Raw genomic sequence first — 24,081 nt, 5'->3', positions numbered from 1 at the left:
CACTTTTTTAGCTAAAATTATTGGTCTTCAAGACTCTTCATACATAACCAGGTGACATACTGCGTGCAGTAGTGGCATTGGAGTGGATTCATATTCCAAGCTGTTATTATCACCATCTTGAAAAGCCTTGATACATCTGTGGTTTATACATATTTAATTGCTTTGAATAATTATGTTTTATTAATGTCCTGCAGTTCGCTTTCCAACTTCAGCAGCATGGACTTAGGGCAAAGCAGCACATTCCGGCCCATGAACAGTCATAATCCTCACTTGTTACACTGAAATCCTGAATAACAATAGTAATTACATGAATGTCCTCTTTAGTCAACGGTGATCCTGAAAAGGATTTAGAATTCAGTTCAATTGATTGTAAATTTGCCTCTGTATTGTAGAAGGCATTATTTCGTCAAAAGGAATGAGGTAGGCAAGCCTGTAAAACATACAGCAAGGAAGCACTGGAGGGAAGTGGTAATGTCTGCTATATTACTGCAAGGACCTGCCTCTCATTAAGGCCTCTTGCACACGAACATATTTTCTTTCCGTGTCTGTTCCGTTTTTTTGGCGGACCGTATGCGGAACCATTCACTTAAATGGTTCTGCAAAAAAGAAAAATACGGAAGTTACTCTATGTGCGTTGCATTTCCGTATGTCCTTGTTTCCATTCTGCAAAATATAGAACATATCATATTATTGTCCGCATTACGGACAAGGATAGTACTGTTCTATTATGGGCCAGTTGTTCCGTTCCGCAAAATACGTAATGCACACGGATGTCATCCAAATTTTTGCGGACCGCTAAATATATACGGTCGTGCGCAAGATGCCTAAAGGGAATCTGTCACCATGAAAATGCAGTGTAATCTGCAATCCACATCTTATAGAGCAGTAACTGAGCAGCTTGATTCATAGTTGTGTGCAGAGGTCGCACTACTTTTTTTCCAGAAGAGTAAAAATACTCCTCTTACCATTGGAGTATTTTTACCTGAGGAGGAGTACAAAAGTACGTCCTGCCGCTAGTGAACGTGTGCCCCCAGACTGCCGCTCCGTCCCCATTGACTATAATGGGGGCGGGGCGGAGTTCCGGCGGAGGCACAGCAGCACACGGCGAGAGGCTGCCGGAATAAAACTATGACATGTCCGACATTTATTCCGACAGCCTCTCGCCGTGCGCTGCATGCCTCCGTGCTGCTAGTGTGAAAGTAGCCTAAACTGGGTACACTACATTTATTTATTTTTTACAATTAAACTCTATGGTGACGGATGCCACAGCATAGCATCTGTCTGAGGCGTCCGTTAATGTTTCCGCAAATTGTGGACCCCAATGCACAGAACGGCTGCACAACAGCCGTGTGCATGAGGCCATAAGGTATGAGGGAAAGATTTGCACCAGTTCTGTGTTTAGAGCCGCACCTGGTTTTGCTAAAAAAAAAAAAAAAACTCACCGAACACCAGCTGTGTGAATGAGGCTTTAGGTGAGTCAAAATGGAGAAGGATCTGGGTGTAATTGAAGAATATAGCACTTGGTGTCAGTCTGCTGCTGTAAAGGCCAAAAGGCTATTGTCTTATAATTAGAAAAGACTATATATAAATCTGGAAATGGACCCTATAGTAACCGATGTGAAAGCGGTCACTGCTTGCTTATAATAAGGCAAAACGCAATTTATTTAAGTTGAAAGCATTACCGTACTTTGTAATCCGAACATTCAAGGATTTGATATTACTTGAGAAACATATTATATGGGTTACCACAAATATCCATCAGTAGTGGTCAGGAAGGAGTTGCTCTGTGCCATTCAGGGGTGGTTTGTTCCTTCCTCTGGCTTATCTGTGGTTTGCAAGTATAAAAAGTTTCAACTTTTTTTCCCCAACTTTTTGTCCATGTAACACAAGCTCCCCTTGAGGTCAGCCCACCTTGAGATTACTTGCAGAGATCGATATTATGATAGAAAGTAGCTTAACCACCAAGGAGTAAGGACTGTCAGGAAATGTACATGTACTGAGCCAAATGAGGCAGCTACGCGGTGAATGTGGGAATATTATGGAACCGCAGGAAATTCAGGGTGTGAACACCCGTCTTATGTTTATTAATCTGTCTCAATGTGTTTGCTTTTCTAGGTACAGGAGAGCATTTGAGTCTGAGCCAACCCTTCACTCTGGAATTAATTATGCAGTGCTCCTTTTGGCGGCTGGGCATAACTTTGATTCTTCATTTGAACTTCGTAAAATCGGTAATTTGACTAATTGGTCATTTTCTTATCCACACTTTTTGTGGCTCAGTACAGAGACCTGCCCTGAGCAATATCTGTGAAACGTTGCATGATTCATGATGCATTTCTCTGCTGCTGTAGACTGTCATAAAACAGGCAGTGTACGCCAGCTCGGACTGTGTTCCTGTGTACGGTAAATTTAAAGGCTAGAGTATTGCATGCTGAGCAAGAGCGGGACAGTCTTAAGCCAGGTTCTTTGCATTGCCCATCCGTTTTATACTGCAGAACCAGACCAAAAGAAACTGGTGGCCAAGCGTTTTCTTAAAGAAGTATTTCTAGTAAATGTTCACACTGATTCAAAGGAGAGTCACTATTTAAGGTACCATGTGTGAAAAACTAAAATCACAATTTTAAATGTTGTTTACTTTTACCGTATACCGTGATTTCCCAAGAAATGATATTTTGAATTTGCAAGGTCTGGGCAATCTTAACTTAAAGGGGTTTCCAGCTTAGGGGATTCCAGCTATTTAATGCTTTTTGTACCTGCTGCCTGCAGCTTGGTTCCGGCTCCTTCAGTCCACCATGGCTTGTAAACTTCCAGAATGGACGGGGGTCACATGTTCCCCTGCAGCCAAACGTGATGTGTCCCCCAAGTGGTACGTCACTAGTCATCCTGAAAGTTTACAAGCAGGGAACAAAGTGTATCAAATGCAGAAGGTGTCGGAAATAAGCAGCGGGGAGCAGGTGAATATGCCTTCCTCCACAGGTCTGACGGGGGGTGGCGGTGGGAATAAAAAGGTGGACCCCTTAATAAGATTGTACAGATTATTAAAATTTTTATAGATTTAATTTTTTTAAAGGGATTCTGTCACCTGGATTTTAGTGACAGAGCTTTTAACATCATCACATCAGTCTGCTTGTTTTGTATTAAAATATACTAGTATTACTACCCTAAGTGTTGTCCTCTGTCTAGAAAATCACTTTTATTAATATGGTAATTACCTGAGTAAGGAGCCCAAGGGGCTGTCCCTCCAGCCGTTGGAGCCCAGACGCGCCCCTTCTCCTGGAGCCCAGCACCGCCCCACTGCTAATTTATTTACTCCTCATTGCCGGCTGGAGCATGTGCAGGTGGTCCTGTGAGGCCGATTCCAGGCGCTGACATGTGTATCCACGGAATGCGTTCGCTGAGCCATAAGCTTGCACATGCGCCGTGGATACACGTCAGCTCCTGGAATCGGCCTCACAGGACGCACTGCACATGCTCCAGCCGGCAATGAGGAGTAAATAAATTAGCAGTGGGGCGGTGCTGGGCTCCAGGAGAAGGGGCGCGTCTTGGCTCCAACGGCCGGAGGGACAGCCACTTGGGCTCCTTACTCAGGTAATTACCATATTAATAAAAGTGATTTTCTAGACAGAGGACAACACTTAGGGTAGTAATACTAGTATATTTTAATACAAAGCGAGCAGACTGATGTGATGATGTTAAAAACTCTGTCACTAAAATCCAGGAGACAGAATCCCTTTAAGGTTAAAGATAGGTCAACTCGCAGAATGAATAACTTTTTAGGCATGTGATGTTTTACTTTTTCTCCCCTGCTGTGTGTCTTTGAGTAGAGTTTACATGGTATAAATGTGGTCACGTTTTGTTGGCTTGAGAATGATTATGAGACGGAAATGGGTTATTGGCAGTACTAGCAGCAAGCTGTGCCAGGCAAGAATTACAAAAGTATTTACTACTGTGAGCTGACCATGGCAGTACAAGACAGATGTCTTAGGCTCTATCCACTCCTCCATGTAACCTTTCAGGTGGTGATATATACTGTACATCTAGAAATGGTGCAGTACAGACAAAATAATGTGTCCTTTTGGAATCCATCTAGCAGCTTTATATCTGGAGACTTCTAAAAGATCCATTAAAGCAGTGTTTCCTAAAGTGCAGTTGTGGAAGAGGTTTTGACAGAAGTTATCATCTGCTGCACATACCTTTCTCTGGTTGCATCAATCTCTCATTTAGGCTCTTGTTTATTTTTTTGTTCTTCTGATCCGTCAGAAGAACAGAAAAAAAACAGATCATGTGAAAAAATTGATCATCATAGGTATCCCGGCATGCAAAAATGCCTGTACTATTAAAATATAAAAAATGTAATCCCATACGGAGAACGACGAAACCGAAAAAAAAAGGTCAAAATGGTTGATTTGTCATTTTTTGGTCAAAGTGATCAAAGAGTCGTTGTCACGGTCCCTCCCATGACATAGGTGAGAAGATCGGAGAGACTGGGGGCACATGAGGGTATCTCACAGTCTCTCTGTTTTCTCCTTTCAGTGTTGTGTTTGGTAATGACCACACCTCTTGTCTGGTGCAGCTGATGGTCATTGCTGAGGCTATTTAGTTCTGACTCACACTTCTTACCTGTCACGGCGGGGAGTGGGGGAAACCCCCCACGTGTCTCGGCTTTCGCTGCAACGCAGGGAACAGGGAGCAGGACACCTAACGCGACCCTGAAGATCTCCCTAAACTCCTAATGCATGAGCCGCCTCAGAAGGTAAGGGGGCTCATGCTCTCCAACCTAGAACCCTAGGTATCCCTGCTATGCCCTAAGCCTGAAGACAGGGCAGAGACCACCCATTCATCCAGCACAATGGATGCATGGTGTCTCCAGAAGCCCAGAAGCTGGCCACCAACTAGACAGGGTTCACAGCCGAACGACAGGTAAGTAAAAAAAGGCAATAGACAACCTAGATTACCAGAACTTACTGCCGCCGACGAGATGGACCGGAAACGCACTGTCTAGATGTCTTTGCTTAAACCCCTCCGGGAAAGCAGCCCCCTTTCGGATGAAACACACTACAACACAATAACCTCCAAACAAGGCCCACACCATAACATACACCAGGTGGGAGAGGGAAAACGTTAACACGCCGGAGGGGACACGCAGACAGAGCAAGGGAAACAATATAATAAATAAGGGTGACTCACACAGACATAATCACAAACAGCCCAGGAGCAGAGCTCCACACCAAGCTGACAACCAAAATCAAACTGACTTTCAGGCTCCACCACACCAACACATAAGGAGGCCTTAGGTCACACCCACCACTCCTAACACACACAACTTAACCCCTTGCACACCAAACGGAGAAAGTGCACACATACAAACACACGTTGCCAGTGGCAACCGCATGCATTGACAGCGAGGCGCCTAGTGACAAGCTCAGGCTGCTACACTGCCAACAACACCATGTTGCCAGCGGCAACCGCACGTGAGGCTACCAACTAACAGCCCTCACCTGCGGTAAACAACCAAACCTGGCCGCTGGCAACTGCATGCGGCTCTAAGAGTCACGACCATGACCATAGTCGTGACATTACCTTGCGGTTGGTATTTCCTGCTGGAGTTGGTTGAACTGGTGTGTTGTTCCTTTAGATCTCCTGCTCCCCCATTCTGCTTTAAGCTAAGTGCATTTTGTCTTGCATTTTGTTGATCACTTGTGTGTGTTGTTTAGGCCTCAGGGAGATGCTGGTTCCTTCTTCTGGGGAGGAACCAGTAGTCTCATTTCCTGCCACTATTCATAGGGCCTTCCAGAGTCTTCAGGGCCTAGGTTCCGGTGTATGAGTATTTCCACCTTCAGGGTCTACTCATATTGGCAGGAGTCAGGGAGAGGTCTAGGGATTCCTAGGAGGTCACCATCCCTCTGCCTTATGCAACTTTCACACGGGCATCACAGATTTGCTCCGGATGGGTCGCATGTGCATTGCGGGAAATCCGCTCGAGTAGGCACGCAATTGCAGTGAGTTTTGTCTGCGATTGCGTTCCGATGTTCAGTTTTTTCCGAGCGAGTGCAATGCGTTTTGTACGCGCGTGAGAAAAAAACTGAATGTGGTACCCAGACCGGGTTTGGGTTAGGTGTTCTATTCATTTTATTATTTTCCCTTATAACATGGTTATAAAGGAAAATAATAGCATTCTTAATACAAAATGCTTACTAAAATGACGATAGAGGGGTTAAAAAAATAAATAAAAATTAAGCTTACCTCATCCACTTGTTCGCGCAGCCAGCATCGTCTTCTTTCTTCTTCCTTCAGGACCTGCAAAAGGACCTTAGATGACGTAATCGCGCTCACCACGTGGTGAGCGCGGTGACGTCCGCGCAGGTCCTGCTGAATGAAGATAGAAGATCCTTCTATCTTCATTCAGCAGGACCTGCGCTGACGTCACCGCGCTCACCACGTAGTGAGCGCGATTACGTCATTAGCGGTCCTTTTGCAGGTCCTGAAGGAAGAAGAAAGAAGACTATGCCGGCTGCTCGAACAAGTGGATGAGGTGAGCTTAATTTTTTTTCTCTTTTTTAACCCCTCAATCGACATTTTAGTAAGCATTCTGTATTAAGAATGCTATTAACAATGCACATTTTGCAGATTTACAATGCTGGAGATGTGGCACTCCAGCGAGTCGTGCACTCCTGATTAGCCTGTCTGCCCCATAGGCTGATTTTAATTAGTTTCAGTATAAAGCTGTAGCCTGCTCTCACTACATTCATTGGAAGCGGTCTGGCACAAGGAAAGGTATAGAGTGGGCTCGGCTTGCATGTTGGTACCTGCATCCCTTGTAATGGAGGCCATTATGGCACCAAAAATGGTAAAAAGCAGAGTGGATCCAGCATGCATGTGGATCCAACTCTCCCTGAACTTTATGGCGGCCATTATGGCGCATAACAGGTAGTATTTAGTGTTAGGATCCGTCTTACAGAGATCACCTTGACGTACGGCAGACGGGCTCAGATGGTTTTGTACAAAATGCATTGGCCAAGCATCTCACTTTATAAATAAGCGTAGCATTAGCACTATAATTTTTGGCATTATTGAAATCAGTTTGATGTATTGGCATAGACTTCAAACATTGGTGAGGCCCAGGCTTCCCTTGTTCTGGCTGGCGACGCCCTAGTAGAAAAAGACTGAGAAGTCATTATAATTTTCTTTATGATTTTTTTTATTTATTTTTATGTAAATCAATGGCAAATGGATTTAAGATTGTATTTTTCGACCTATAAGACTCACCTGCCCATAAGATGCACTTAGGTGCTAGGAGGAGGAAAATAAGAAAAAATATATTTTTCATTAGACCTCAGAACAGACCCCCAATGTTAATCAGAAGTCAGCTCAAAGCCTCAATCAGACCCCCATTGTGAATTAGACCTCAGAACAGACCCCCAATTTTAATAAGACACCCAATCAGACCTCAGATCAGACTCCCAATGTTAATAAGACCCCCTATCAGACCACACATCAAACCGCCAATCAAACCTTAGATCCTATGTCTAATTGTTATAAGACCCCCAATCAGACCTCCATGTAAGTAAGCTCCCATGGGAAGCAGACCTCAGATCAGACCCCATATTAATCAGACCAATAAGACACCCAATCAGACCTCAGATCAGACTCCCCACTTCTATGCCTTTCTGTGACTGTTCCAGTGTCTCTGTATCTCTGTTGCAACCTGCTGATGACACTCTATAACACTCTAAGCTCAGTGGCCACTTCTGTCTGGCGAGGTACTGTTGATCAATTGTTAGGTGTCGTCTTGGTCTCATGATGTCAAAATGTGAACAAAAGTATTTACTATTGTGAGCTGACCATGGCAGTACAAGACAGATATCTTAGGCTCTATCCACTCCTCCATGTAACCTTTCAGGTGGTGATATATACTGTACATCTAGAAATGGTGCAGTACAGACAAAATAATGTGTCCTTTTGGAATCCATCTAGCAGCTTTATATCTGGAGACTTCTAAAGGATCCATTAAAGCAGTGTTTCCTAAAGTGCAGTTGTGGAAGAGGTTTTGACAGAAGTTATCATCTGCTGCACATACCTTTCTCTGGTTTAAAGAGGACCTTTCATCGTTCCAAACATTGTGAACTAAGTATCATGACATATACAGCGGCGCCCAGGGATCTCACTGCACTTACTATTATCCCTGGGCGCCGCTCCGTTCTCCTGTTATGTCCTCCGGTATGTTCGGGGACTTGGTTATAGTAGGCGGAGACTTAGGGGACTTGGTTATAGTAGGCGGAGTCTGCCCTTGTTCTGCTGGGCGTCTCCTTCTCCTAGGCTGTTGCGCTGGCCAATCGCAGCGCAGAGCTCACAGCCTGGGAGGTTTTTTCTCCCAGGCTGTGAGCTCTGCGCTGCGATTGGCCAGCGCTACGGCCTAGGAGAAGGAGACGCCCAGCAGAACAAGGGCAGTCTCCTCCTACTATAACCAAGTCCCCGAACATACCGGAGGACATAAAGGGAGAACGGAGCGGCGCCCAGGGATAATAGTAAGTGCAGTGAGATCCCTGGGCGCCGCTGTATATGTCATAATACTTGGTTCACAATGTCAGGATCGGTGAAAGGTCCTCTTTAAATACCAATTCTAATTAAACCAGGAAATATATTGGGCGATTCATGGATCAAACAACTGTTTGCCGTTAAGCTCCTTGTTAGAGAACAGCAAGTTGTGCAAAATGTACTGAAACATTGAACAGTTGGACAACAGTTTAGAGAAGGTCACATTAAGTTCATCTGTAAAAGTTAGGCTCCATTCACACGTCAGTATTTTTACCTTTCCAGATAAACGTTCCTTTTTTTTTGCGGATCCGTTTTTCAGTACAACCTTCCATTTTTTTACTAAAGTGCTTCCGAATCCGTTCCGTGTTTCCGTTATTCAGTTTTTTTTTTTCCATCCATTTTCCTGTCAACGGATCCGCAAAATCGGATGACATTCGGATGGTTTTGTGCATGTCATCCGCATTTATGCGGATCCATTGACTTGAATGGACAACGGAACTGAAAACGGACAGAAAGTAGTACAAGCTTAATTTTTTTTTCAGGATCCGCATACTCGAAAATAGGAAAACGGAACGGATTCCGTGATTCGGACAGCAATATGATTGGTGTCCGCATTTTTGCAGAGGCAATTGAAATTAATGGATCCGAAATTATATATATATATATATATATATATATATATATATATATTCTCAATGGAAATGGAGAACATATCTAATATGCATTTATATTATATATGACTACTTCTGTAACATATTGGTGTAATAAATGTTTTGAATGTATACATTTTAGTATTGTAATGTTTCATCTTTATCCTGAAACTTTTAGCTCTACTGATCATCCTATTGCATTGATCTTTGCAAATTACAATGGGAGAAACCTATAGAGTAAATAGACATGAATAGCAGAACTATTGTTTTTTTTTTTTTTATTTACTAGAAAAGTGTCAAATGTAATCTGTATGGTATTTATTTTCACTGCTTATTCTTTACTAGTTGATTTGTGCTCAGAAAAAATGACATACAGCCCATTCCTATAGTTGCTTGCCGATAATTTAAAAAGTATTTTTTGTCTTCTTACAGGAGTGAAAATTAGCAGTTTGCTGGGTAAAAAGGGAAGCATGGAGAAACTTCAGAGCTATTGGGATGTTGGATACTATATGGGAGCTAGTGTGTTAGCAAATGACCACACAAAAGTAATCCAGGCAGCAGAAAAACTATTTAAGATGAAGACACCAGCTTGGTAAGTTTCAGTTTTTGTATTTTTATCATAACCAGTTTCACATCACCATACAACTTGTATGTTGGATCTGTCCCTGTGTGGGACTTATAGCACCTTGTCCCTATGTATGCATTAATAACCTATAGGCAATCCATGTGCCTGCAGTATGGTGCAACCATGAGGAACAATATTCTCACGCAGAAGCAATGCTTCTAGGGCTGTGGTTTTTTTGTGCAAGCTAGGAGCTTTGCAGTCATTTTAGAAAAGTGCTACCCAACTCTCCCAGTATAGGTTAGGTGGCACCACTATTTTTGTTTTGATAGGTATGCTAATCATCAAACTTTAAAGGGGTTGTTTATCCTCCGGGACATTTTCAGCAGCCCACCTAGCATGGCTGGACCCGTGGGGGCAATTATACTTACCTGATCCCCACTGCTGGGTTCGGGCTCTATTGTTCCACTTAGGGCACCACAGATCTCTTGTCTCTCCATGTCAACCATCCAGTTTGATGCAGGTCATGTGGCCACTGCAAACAATTACTGGCAGCAGTGGTGACGTGTCTCCCATGTGTCACGTAACCCAGTTACACATCCTCAGGATAGGTCATCAATATCCGATCGGTGGGGGTCCAACACCTGGCACCCTCGCTGATTAGCTGTTTGACGATAAGGCCATGCTCCAGGCGAGAGCTTTACCCGCTCGCTGTCGACATCGCAGTGTTTAGCAGGTGTAATTACAAGCTGTCCCATTCACTTGAATAGAACGGCTCCTTCCTATCAAGTGTATAGGAAGGAGTCATCCCATAGATGAGAATGGGACAGCTTCTTGTAATTACACCTGCTCACCACTGCGATGTCGACCGCGAGCGGGTAAAGCTCTCACCTGGAGCACGGCCTTCTCTTCAAATAAAGTAGCTGATCAGCTGGGGTGCCGAAAGTTGGACCCCCATCGATCTGATATTGATTAATCCCGGAAAGCCCCTTTAAGTCATTGTTTTATAGCACTGAAAATAAGCCACAACTTGTAGATTAGTTCTATCACTGTACAGCAACATATGACAAATCTGTTTTAAATATGCCTGCTTTGGTGACTATGCTGTTATTTTATGAATAGTTTTCTTTATTTATTTTTAAATAAAATGAATCATATAGAGGATTTTAATTAACTAATGCCAATAAACATGCCTTTTGGTTTCTGCATTTTCATCTCAAGGCATGTTTTAGACTACTTTCACACTTGTGTTTTTGCCACATCCAGCAGGGATCACCCAATCGCTTCAGTTACTGATAATACAACCATCTGCATCCGTTATGAATGGATCCGGTTTTATTATCTTTAACATGGCAATGACGGATCAGTCATGAACTCCATTGAAAGGCAATGGAGGACGGATCCGTCATGAACACCACTGAAAGGCAATGGGGGACGGACGGATCCGTCATGAACACCATTGAAAGTCAATCGGGAACAGATCCGTTTTCTATTGTGTCTGAGAAAACTGATCCGTCCACATTGACTTGCATTATGGGTCATGCCCGATCCGTTTTGCTCTGTATCCCATGACTGAAAGAAAACTGCAGCTTGCTGCAGTTTGCTCTCCGGTATGGCAACGCAACCAAATGGAACTGAATGCATTTTGTTCTGTTCAGTGCCATTTTGTCCCCATTGACAATGAATGGGGACAAAACGGAAGCGTTTTTTTTTCCGGTATTGAGATCCTCTGCCGGATCTCAATATTGGAAAATGTAAAGGCTAGTGTGAAAGTAGCCTTACTTTTAATTGTATTACAATTCCTACAGCTTTTTGTCACAATTATTATATTTCTTTGCCATCTGTATCCTAACAACCTACAAGGAGACTATATCTCATGTTTTCAAATATAAGCATACATTTAAATACGTTCAGAATAACAATGAGCAAATTACGGCTGTTGGACTAGTGTCAATGTTAGTCATTTTGTCAATTCATTCATTGCATCGGCTCCTGTTTAGGTACTTGAACTCTGTGGTGGACACTATTCTGATTTACCAAAAATTCAAGAAACCAAACTTGGAGAAACATGTATCCAAACAAGAGATTGTTGATTTTTGGATGGATTTTCTAGTTGAATCTACAAATACAAATGTGTCTGTTGTGCGATTTCCAGTAAGTACATATTGCCCAATATTTGTATGAAAGTCAAAATCGAAACAGATTTTCTAAAATATTGATGAGCTATCCTTAGGATTATCAATGAACATTACATCTTCTCCAGGCATAGTGCCATACATTTTGGTAGGGGTTGTGTCTGGTATTGCACTGAGACTGAGCAACCATACTAGATATTGCCTCTACAAAATGTCTGATGCTGTACTAAACAATGTCAGCAAATCGATGCAGGTGTCAAGACACCCCACTGATCTGAAATTGAACAGATCGTACAAATCATATGAATGAATATTTTCATTAGGCTTTTCTTCATAGGATCAGTTTCTGAAATTAAATATAGGAAACCTCATAAACATATAGAACAGGGGTACTGAACTAGTTTTATTAAAGGTCTACATACCTCAGTCTGCAGTCAGGTGAAGGTCCGAGCTGAATGCCAACAGTAAAGATGAATACCCCCATTAGTGCCCCCAGTAAGAATAATGCTGACTGGAAGCTCAGGACAGGACCTGTGCTCCAGTGTGATGACTTCTTGCAGGTCCTATCCTGAGCTTCCAGTCAGCAGCGAGCTAACAAATGGAGGAGGTAAGTTTTTTTTTACTTTCTTTTTTTATTAACACAAGTGGAGGTAAAGGCTGTACTCATGCACTTGCTTGCGGATGCTTGCGATTTTCACGCAGCCCCATTCACTTCTATGGGGCCTGCGTTGTGTGAAAAACGCACAAAATAGAGCTTGCTTCGATTTTCACGCAACACACAAGTGATGCGTGAAAATCACCGCTCATGTGAACAGCCCCATAGAAATGAATGGGTCCGGATTCAGTGTGGGTGCAATACATTCAACTAACGCTTTGCACCCGCGCAGAAAACTCGCCCGTGTGAAAGGGGCCTAAAGGATTCTGTGTGAGGCAGAGTAATGTTTTGTAGATGTAGTGAAAGTGGAGGCTGTAGAGGAAAAACTGTTGAAAATGTTTAATGAAGACTAATTGAGGTGTCCATAGCCTTTAACTTGATACGGCCTTTTTCATACTCGACTAGGTCTTGATCCTGGAACCTACAAAGATCTATCAGCCATCCTATCTTTCCATCAATAGTGAAGCTGAGGAGAAAACGATATCTATCTGGCACGTACTTCCACATGATAAGGTAATTAAATTATATGACATGAAAAGAATATATGACGCCATATTAATAGTAAAGTATATCAACATATTTTGTCCTTGTTAAAGGGAATCTGTCACCTATTTTGACCATATAAAACTGTTAACATAGCAATGTGCAATAAAGTACCTTCATTCCTGCATGTGTCTTCTTTCTTTTATTCAACTTTTCATTCAGATGAAAAAGCGATTTTTCTGATATGCTAATTAAGCCTCAAGGTGCCCAGAGGGGCGTTATTCCTCTCCTCTAGTGACCAGTAACGCCCCCCTGCAGTGCCCAGCACGCCTCCTAAGAAATAAATGTACTCCCACATCCTTGCCGAACGGTGCCGCCCCCTCCACTACCTCATGTTATTTATTCACCCTACCATCCTTGCGTCCTCCTCTCTTGGCCTCCGAAATCCCGCGCAGGCGCAGTATCGCTGAGTGCCTGCGCCTGTACGATACTCCGACTCCTGAGGGCAACAGCCTCAATAGTGTCACTGGCATGCGCCGAGCCCAGTGACGTAATCGGAGCTCTGTTGCCCCCTGGAGCAGGAGTATCGTACAGGCGCAGGCACTCAGCGATACTGCGCCTGCGCAGGATTTCGGAGGCCAAGAGAGGAGGACGCAAGGACGGTGGGGTGAATAAATTACATGAGGTAGTGAAGGGGACGGCGCCGTTCGGCTCCGATGTGGGAGTACATTTATTTCTTAGGAGGCGTGCTGGGCTTGGAAGAAAGGCGGGCTGGGCACTGCAGGGGGGGGGCGTTACTGGGCACTAGAGGAGAGGAATAACGCCCTTCTGGGCACCTTGAGGCTTAATTAGCATATCAGAAAAATTGCTTTTTCATCTGAATGAAAAGTTGAATAAAAGAAAGAGGACACATGCAGGAATGATGGTACTCTATTGCACATTGCTATGTTAACAGTTTTATAGGCTCAAAATAGGTGACAGATTCCCTTTAATCACAATAAAAAACTGACAAACTGCAAATCATTTTCAACCTCTTTCTAGATTAATAGATTATAACCTTTTGTTGTAATCCCTATTCCCTTCATTTCTGTTCTTATGCATTGATCTCTCTCCGATACATCACCCCTGCATCCATTTTTTATTCTTTTTTTCCCCCATGTTTCAGAAAGGATTTCACGAATGGAATTTCAGTGCCTCTTCCATAAGAGGTGTAAGGTATGTTTTTATGTGTGCATTATATATATATATATATATATATATATATATATAAGATTTTGGCAGTTATATGGCTTTATAAGGCATTATTTTTGGTGGGAAAACATATACTTTATTTTGGTACACGTTTGGGGTAGACACAGTGTATATTGGCGATTACCGTATTTTTACGCACCCCTGATTTTAGTGGAGGAAAATAAGAAAAATATATTTTTCATGAGATATCAGATCCTCAGATCAGACCCCCATATCAGCCCTCCATGTCAGACCTCAGAACAGCCCTATTCTTTTAGACCCCCATCAGACCTCAAATCAGCCCTTTTCTTTTAGACCCCCATCAGACATTAGATCATCCCTTTTCTTTTAGACCCCCATCAGACCTCAGATAAGCCCTTTTCTTTTAGACCCCATCAGACCTCAAATCAGTCCTTTTCTTTTAGACCCCATCAGACCTCAAATCAGTCCTTTTCTTTTAGACCCCCATCAGACCTCAGATCAGCCCTTTTCTTTTAGACCCCCATCAGACCTTTTCATTTAGACCCCCATCAGAGCTCAGATCAGACCTTTTCTTTCAGACCCCCCATCAGACTAAAATAAAAAAACTTCCTTACCTTTCCTGCGCCGCGGCTCCGCTACGGATCCGGCGTCGGGCTCCCCTGTCTTCTCTGGCCCACGCTGCACTTTCACCTGACTGCGTGCAGCGTCAGGTCATAGTGCGCACACTACGTCCTGACGCTGTACAGGGTCAGGACAGTGGAGCGCGGGCCGTAGCAAGAAGACCAGGGAGGGTGAGTATCGGAAGCGCTCACTAGTATTCGCTTTAGAAGACGCACAGCGAAAAATACAGTCATTTAGATTTTGCCCATATATGGTGTAGATGTGATGAGTCCTCTTCTGTTTCCTTGTATGTTTTGATTTGCACTTTTATGTATTTATTACGTTATTGCTAATTTATGCAGAAGTAGTATGGACAGAGATCAGGGGCGCTGCAGGGAATTCAGCTCTTCAGGGCTATAAACTCTTATAGATAAGTTTGACCCCATTTTATTAACTGATATGTTTGAATTTTGCTTAATTGTTTACAATTATTGAGATTTTCATTGCTCTAGCTGCTTCTCTGTAAAATTCACTGATTAATTTAAACATAATTGATATGGGTATAAAACGAATTCTAACAACCCTCTGTCTTATTCAGCATATCGAAGTTTGAAGAAAGATGCTGCTTTCTGTATGTTTTGCACAACTCCGATGACTTCCAGATCTACTTCTGTACAGAACTTCACTGTAAAAAGTACGTAAATATTTCCTACGGAAGGAAAAACGTCTAGGCCATTCTACCTTCATTCACTATAAAGGTTTTTACTACTAAGGGCAGCATTCTTTTTTATCCTTAGATGCTGTGGTTAGTTAGCCTCTTATGAATTCTTGGATGTAATTTGATATTTTTATGTATTATGTACACTTTGTTATACATATGGCTTTTTTATACTGTACATGGCAGTCTTTCGATATTTTATATATTTTTTTTCAAAAATTGCCTGATAAATATCAAACTACATCAACTGAATGATATTTTTTAATTGACTTCGGCTTGATGTCCTTTTTTTTCCCTCTTTTTTAGGTTTTTTGATATGGTGAATAGCATCACTGAAGAACATGGAAAAAACACAGACGAAGTGGATTGTGATACAGATTCCCTGGAAGTTAGTGCACCAATATCTTACTAACGCACACAGTGATGCCACACTGGATGAAGTGAAAGGGTCCTGTGAACTGTTAGGCGTCTTTCACATGGGCGTCATGTTTTTGGCCCGGATAAGATGCGGATGCGTCGCGGGAAAATGCTAAATCTTTCCGCGTGAGTGCAAAACATTGTAATGCGTTTTGCACGTGCGTGAGAAAAATCGGCATGTTTGGTACCCAAACCCGAACTTCTTCACAGAAGTTCGGGTTTGGGTTAGGTGTTGTGTAGATTGTATTATTTTCCCTTATAACATGGTTATAAGGGAAAATAATAGCATTCTTAAAGTGGACCTTTCACTAGTTTAAAAACTAACTATATCAGTGGGCAGAGCGGCGCCCAGGGGTCCCCCTGCACTTACTAGTATGTCTGGGCGCCGCTCCGTTCGCCCGGTATAGGCTCCAGTGTGTGCAGCTCCCTCTTTTGTATGGGGCAGAGTTTTTGTATTAGGGTTGTCCCTTGCTGCAGCGCTGGCCATTTGTAGTGCACAGCTTATAGCCTGAGAGAAAAAAAAACTCTCAGGCTAAGAGCTGAGCGCTGCGATTGAGCCGAACATATGAAGATACCGGAGGCTATACCGGGAGAACGGAGCGGCGCCCAGGGATAATAGTAAGTGCAGGGAGATCCCTGGGCGCCGCTCTCCATGTCTGTATACTTAGTTTAGATTTTCTAGTGAAAGGTCCTCTTTAAGCCAAAACCAGGTGCAGCTGTAAACACAGAACAGGTCAGAACAGCTCTTTCCCTTAGGCCTCTTTCACACAACAGGTTTTTTTTTTCTTCCGTTTACGGGCTTTTTTTTGTGTTCCGTATACAGAACCATTCATTTCAATGGTTCCGCATAAAAAAAGGAATGTACTCCGTATGCATTCCGTTTCCGTATTTCCGTTTTTACGTTCTGTTGACAGATAGAACATATCCTATTATTGCCCGCAAATCACGTTCCGTGGCTCCTTTCAAGTCAATGGGTCCGCAAAAAAATGCATCCGTATGTCTTCCGTATCCGTTCCGTTTTTTTGCGGAACCATCTATTGAAAATGTTATGCCCAGCCCAATTTTTTCTATGTAATTACTGTATACCGTATATGCCATACGGAAAAATGGAACAAAAACGGAAACACAACAGAAACAAAAAAACGAAACAACCGATCCGTGAAAAAACGGACCGCAAAACACTGATAAAGACATACGGTCGTGTGAAAGAGGCCTTATACCTTATGTCTGTGGAGGCTCCAATCCTGGTTTTGGCTCACAATCACTGATAGAAATCACTGACCAAAACACTGACGTGTGAATGAGGCTTTACACATGGCTTGATGCATATTATTAGCTGAAAACCTGTCCTGATCATGTGCTGTTCACATAGGTGCAGAGGTTGTTACAGCTGAGTTCTCAGGTGGTTAACAAACCGTGCACCGTGTGACCAGTAGGTGAGGTTAGGTTTTCTGGTAAGCAGAGGTCTAAAGGGAATTGAACCACATAATAAGAGAACATTTACCAAAACTGGTGTAAAGGAGAACTGACTTGGTTTCCCCTGGAAACCAATCTCGTTAGCGATTATCTGGCGGATTCTAGGCCCGTGTAAAGGGCCCTTTACTCCAGCGGACAGGGATCAAGACTGGTGTAAGGGAACGTCAGTCTTGATAAATGTACCGCAGTATTTTTATTTTACTAAGAAGGTATAAATGATGGTGCTCAGATGTCATCTCAAATCCTTTGTTGGGGCCCATTCACACGACTTTAAGGGCTCCGTGACCGTATTGCGGACCCCAAACTGCAGGTCCACAATATACAGGCACTGGCTTTGTGCATTCTGTGCTATGGATTCGGACCTATTGACTTGAATGAGGTCGCAGAAGATGGGTCATGCCCTTTCTTTTGCGGAGCAGAGGTACGAATCGGAGGCCCATGGAAACACTCGGAAGTGCTTCTGTGGGCTTTCGGGTCTGTCACTCCAAACTGCAAAAGATAAGACATGTCCTATTTTTTGCTGTGTTTTGCGGATCGCTGACCCATTATACAGGATTTACACAGCCTATGCCCATGCATTGCTGACCACTATTTGCAGTCCACAGTACAGGCACGAGGCCCTTATGGTCATGTAAATGAGCCCTTGGGATGATAAGTAGAGATAAGAGAATTGATTCAAAGCAAATTAAATTTGTCTCAAAGTTCCCAAAAATTAGTTTCCAGACAAATCCTAATTTTAGCGAGGAAGGCACAATTTTACAGGTCAGAAAATAGAGAAAAATGCATCTGCCACTAAATGGAATAATTTGTGGACCATGTTTTAAAGGGAACCTGTCACCACGATCTTGCACTATTATCTGCTATAATACATGAGTAGTACTGCAGATAATGAGTCAAGATCACTATTTTTTATTTTCCTTATTTTACCTTGTGCTGTCCTGTACCACCTGATACAGGACAGCACAAAAAATATTAAATTGTGATCAGGACTCCTTTTATGCCGTTACTACTTATTTGTTACTGCAGATAATATTCCTGAATCATCATGACAGATTCCATTTCATTTAAAAATAAAATCTGACAGTGCAGTGTGTTTCTAAACATGCTACCATGAGTTTATGCTATATATCAGACATGCTCAACCTGCTGCCCTCCAGCTGTTGTAAAACTACTACTCCCACAATGCCCTGCTGTCGGCTGATAGCTGTAGGCTGTTCAGGCATTCTGGGAGTTGTCGTTTTGTAACAGCTGGAGGGCCGCAGGTTGAGCATGCCTGCTATATATGACACTGTCACATTACTAATGCCGTCCTGGTGTGAAGAGCTTGAAAGAGGTTAGAAGCACACGTGGAGACCTCAGAGCATCATGCACAACTTTTTAGGACAGTCTTGGTACTTTCCCTTTGGTTTGAATTTATTCATATCCAAATCAAATCTGCTGACCAATTCTTTAGAATCAAACCTAAAACAAATAGCAAAAAATCAACTCCTCTCTAATGATAAGTAACGTACTTGTGTCCACAATTATATGCACTGATGACTATGACTGACATATACACATGTATAAATGTATTCCTTTTAATGAACTAATACATGATGATTACATAATTGCATTTGTTTTATAAAGATTTATAATCTGGCATCCTTTTAATTATTTTTGCAGTTCGATTATGAATATGATGAAAATGGCGACAGAGTTGTGTTGGGTAAAGGTACACATGGAGTGGTTTATGCAGGACGAGACCTCAGTAACCAAGTCAGGATAGCTATAAAGGAGGTGCCTGAGAGAGACAGCAGGTACGTTGCTTACAGTGGAGGAAAAAAAATAACATTTTAATAATGAAAAAAAGTTTAAAAAAAGCAGGAAAAATATGAGCTTATATTGTGTGATCTGTATGATCTGTGTCCATTTTTTTTCTACCCACTGTAGGATTTCTTTTTGTTATTTTACTTATTTAACAAATGTTTTCTCCCATACGTAAAGCGGATCTCTGAGAATATTATGTCCTATTTCAGGACCGCATATTATTCTGGTTGGTTTTCTGGTATATTATACCAGCAGCGCACAAAACAATTTTGTCGTTTGTATATTAGAAGATAAAGGGCATCTGTCACCAGTATATATATATATCGTGGCTCACCTGTGTTTGTTACTGTGGTTAAGGTGCTCTGCTTTTTGGATGATTCACCTATTCATCCCACATAAAGAAATATATAAATCAAAAATAAAAAATCACCAGTTTTCTGCTGCCCTCACTTTTAAATCCGAACATCTCCAGCGCAGTCCAGTGAGTCCCCACATTCATGAGCTCTCGGCTCTCCCCGCCCATCTGCCTCTGACTGACAGTTTGTTTTCCCTATAAATCAGCAGCAGGTGGGCGGGGACAGCCAGGAGCTCATGAATATGCGGACTCATTGGCATGAGCTGGAACTGTTCAATACAAGATTTTTGGCAAAATGGCCGGGTCAATTAAGTAAAGTAAGGCTACTTTCACACTAGCGTTCGGGGTTCCGCTTGAAGGCTCTCACAAGAGGCCCCGAACGGATCCGTAACGGCCCCAATGCATTCTGAGTGGATGCGGATCCGCTCAGAATGCCTCAGTCTGGCACCGTTTGGCCTCCGTTCCGCTCAGCAGGTGGACACCCGAACGCAGCTTGCAGCGTTCGGGTGTCCGCCAGGCCGTGCGGAGCCAAACGGATCCTTCCAGACTTACAATGTAAGTCAATGGGGACGGATCCATTTGAAGATGACACAATATGGTGCAATTTCAAACGGATCCGCCCCCATTGACTTTCAATGCAAAGTCTGGACGGATCCGTCTGACTAACTTACAGACTTAGAATTTTTTCTGAAAGATAATGTGCAGACACCAGACGGATCCGCTCCGAACGCAAGTGTGAAAGTAGCCTAACCCATCATTTTGCTAAGGAGACCTGACACTAGTTTATGTTGCCCTTAGTTAGGACACCATAAAATAGGGGACAGATTCCCTTTTAAGGAATAATACAGCAAACTAAGGGCTCTTTCACACCTGCGTTCTTTTCTTCCGGCATAGAGTTCCGTCGTCGGGGCTCTATGCCGGAAGAATCCTGATCAGTTTTATCCTAATGCATTCTGAATGGAGAGAAATCCGTTCAGGATGCATCAGGATGTCTTCAGTTCCGGAACGGAACGTTTTTTGGCCGGAGAAAATACGGCAGCATGCTGCGCTTTTTGCTCCGGCCAAAAATCCTGAAGACTTGCCGCAAGGCCGGATCCGGAATTAATGCCCATTGAAAGGCATTGATCCGGATCCGGCCTTAAGCTAAACGTCGTTTCGGCGCATTGCCGGACCCGACATTTAGCTTTTTCTGAATGGTTACCATGGCTGCCGGGACGCTAAAGTCCTGGCAGCCATGGTAAAGTGTAGCGGGGAGCGGGGGAGCAGTATACTTACCGTCCGTGCGGCTCCCCGGGCGCTCCAGAGTGACGTCAGGGCACCCCAAGCGCATGGATCACGTGATCACATGAATCACGTCATCCATGCGCATGGGGCGCTCTGACGTCATTCTGGAGCGCCCCCGGGAGCCGCACGGACGGTAAGTATACTGCTCCCCGCTCCTACTATGGCAACCAGGACTTTAATAGAGTCCTGGGTGCCATAGTAACACTGAAAGCATTTTGAAGACGGCTCCGTCTTCAAATGCTTTCAGTACACTTGCGTTTTTCCGGATCCGGCGGGCACCTCCGGCAACGGAAGTGCACGCCGGATCCCAACAACGCAAGTGTGAAAGAGGCCTTAACTAAAAGTTAGTAGTCTTCTACACTATCCCGACACACTAGCGATTATCAGCTGCTGCCATATCTGCCTGTATGCACAAAAGCTGACAGTCATTGTGAGGCAGGGGATCACTAGTTCCCGATAATCGATCAGCTGATGAACACGTAAAAGCTTATTAGGTGACTGATGGGCATGTTTCATCAGGATAAAAGATGCCCAATTATCAGCAGCACATCTCGCTGTGTAATTCGGGATATGGTGCCGATAATCAACAGAAATGAATGAGGGAGAAATGACTGCATTATCATGTTATCATTCATTGGCACTCACACTGCCCAAAACATCAGGTAGTGTAATATGGTCCTAAGTGGTGATTATAGAGTCTTTTATTACAGTTTACATGTAATGATGTGACAGCAGATAGTCGGGACAGAAGCTTTCCTTGTCGACAATCTGCTGATCGCCGGCGGAGGAGACTTCTGCATTTACATGCATTAATCTCCTCCAGAGAATGGGGAGGAGTGATCGCTTCGCTAATGCCATATGCCATAATGACTCGTAATTTGCCGGCCGGAGATCGTGTTTACATGCCACGATCTGCTGCTGGTAAACTATCACTGTACTTGTTCATTGCGTAATCTGCGATATATTTACACCTCCCGATCATCGCTAATGAGCGTTACTATGAACGCTCGTTAGCGTTAATCATTATGATTCTCGGCCGTCTAAAGGGATGTAAAGTTGGACAACATCTTTAACAAAAACTGATGCCTGGAAATTTAGACAATCTTATTATTGCATTTAGTTTCCTAGGGCCTATCCAGTAGCTAATTCAATGAGAAATCAAATATTCTCTTCTTTGAGGGGGATTCTCTTTGTGCAGCTCTTCTTTAATTGGCATCTCTTGAACACCTGCATGAAAATGGAGACTGTTTGACAATCCTGTAATGTTTTGAGAATGGGCATGCATGACTTGCCTAGTAGATTGCCAGATTGAGATTCCATCCAATTTATACAAAGCATAAACCATATTAAGCATAAGGAAAAACTATAAAGAAGTAATTGTGGTCCAAGAAGTAAATGTTCCATTGTCCTACACTTATTTAATAGCTGTAACTAATGCCAACACCAAATACCTAAACTGACACAAACATCTGGATTTAATCCCTCTCAATTTCTAGAACTTTTTCTTGTTTTGTTTAGTTTTTTTAATCTATGGCTTTGATATAGATAATCCACTCTATTGTTACTGGCTCCATATCTAAATGAAATGTAGGCCATAGCTCAAATAGATGAATATGAATACGTGAATTCAAACTGGAAATTCAACTACTTTTTAACATGTGTAACTGTTTTACAGAAGAATCTGAAAGACTTTATATGCCCTAGTCCTTAAACGCATAATGCCAAAATTGACTGCTACAGTGAGCCCGCTCCATACATGGTGGGTGCCAGCTGTACCATACAGCAGGAACCCAGCTGCAATGACAGGGAATGGCGATCACACCAAACCCCGTCATTTAACCCATCAGATGCCACGTTCAACCTATCGCAGCATCTGTGGAGTCAGGCAGGGGGATGCAACTCCCTCTGTCTTTCAATTGGGACCCCCGCAGTGAAATTCCTGGAGTCTGATCAGTTTTCATGGAAGCCTGGACACTTCTAAAGCTTACTAGGCCTGCCATGGTAAGCTCCCTGCTGAACTATGCACTTGGCACAGCGCAGCAGGGAGCTTGTCAAAATCCCGTTTACCTTAACAGAATCTATTTTAGGGTGAATGGGACAAAAAATCCCAGGTTCTAGCCCCCTAAGGGGGCTAATAGTTATTAAATAAAAATGAAATGGAAAAATAAAAATAGGCTAAGGCCTATTTCGAATATATACCGTAATACTTTAATAGATTTGTAAAATAACAGTCAGATGTTTCCAGTCGGATCTTAGTCGGATTTAACAACTATCAATAATATGTAGGCCTGACGCCTATAAAGCAGCAGGAGGCCTCGTTCGCTGGGTCTGTAGGCAGAGTGATGACTTTGTCACGTCACATGATGACATCATTGCACCGCCTGTGGTGGGATACAGTGGGCGGAGTGCAGAGGCACTACTAGAGGCATTAAAAATACAGGGAGTATTCCTGGGGGCATTGAAAAAGAATACAGGGGATGCTGCTGGGGACATTATAAAAATACAGGGGATACTGCTGGGGACATTATAAAAATACAGGGGGTCACTACTGAGGGCATTATAAAAATACAGGAGGAACTAGTGGGGGCATTGTAAAAATACAGGGAGCACTAGTGGGGGCACTAGTAGGGGGGCATTATAAATATACAGGGGGCACTAGTGGGGGGGCATTATAAATAAAGAGCACACTGCTGGGGAACATTCTACTAATACAGAGGGCTTGACTGGGGACAATAAACATGCTGGGCGCATTAAATACAAATGTCAATACTGGAGGCCTTATAAATACTGGGTGGCATTAAACATATGAGGGGCAGTACTGGGGGCATTATAGGGGGTCAATATACCTACATTATTACTACTGGGTTACTGTGGGGCATTATTATTGAGGACAATATGGAGGTCATTGCTACTAATGGGGGCACTCTTGGAGAGCATTATCACTATGGGGGACACTGTGGGGGCTCTACTACTAGTGAAGGCAATATGGGATATAATTATTACTATTGGTGGAACTTTTACAAGCACTTTGAGGACTATCTGTATGGCACTTTTATTATGTAAGTGTAGTATTTGGGGGCATTGGTGAGCACAGCAGGCACAGTATTTGGGTGCACTGTTGTAGTACTGTTGGTGCACCAAGAGGGGGAAGATGATGGAAAAGTGAGGAATCTAACATGTCTGTGTACTGCAATAC

General features: G+C 43.1%; 1 protein-coding gene across 2 annotated transcripts in view; it reads left to right on the top strand.

Moving 5' to 3' along the window:
* Positions 1-24,081, top strand: part of MAP3K5 (mitogen-activated protein kinase kinase kinase 5) — a 206,331-nt gene that overhangs the window by 115,538 nt on the left and 66,712 nt on the right. For both annotated transcript variants that reach the window (XR_005778421.1, XM_040429201.1), the window contains exons 8-15: positions 2,116-2,228; positions 9,615-9,774; positions 11,745-11,898; positions 12,940-13,047; positions 14,183-14,232; positions 15,428-15,523; positions 15,854-15,935; positions 19,103-19,236. Coding sequence is in view for 1 of the 2 variants with exons in the window: in XM_040429201.1 (XP_040285135.1) it covers positions 2,116-2,228; positions 9,615-9,774; positions 11,745-11,898; positions 12,940-13,047; positions 14,183-14,232; positions 15,428-15,523; positions 15,854-15,935; positions 19,103-19,236 (897 nt within the window). In the remaining variant the exon portion in view is untranslated. The remainder of the gene's footprint in view (positions 1-2,115; positions 2,229-9,614; positions 9,775-11,744; positions 11,899-12,939; positions 13,048-14,182; positions 14,233-15,427; positions 15,524-15,853; positions 15,936-19,102; positions 19,237-24,081) is intronic.

The sequence above is a fragment of the Bufo bufo genome, chromosome 4 (genome assembly GCF_905171765.1).
Source record: "Bufo bufo chromosome 4, aBufBuf1.1, whole genome shotgun sequence".
Taxonomy (NCBI): Eukaryota; Metazoa; Chordata; class Amphibia; order Anura; family Bufonidae; genus Bufo; species Bufo bufo.
The sequence above is the reverse complement of the archived record's forward strand: the minus strand, read 5'-3'. Positions and strand labels throughout refer to the sequence as shown.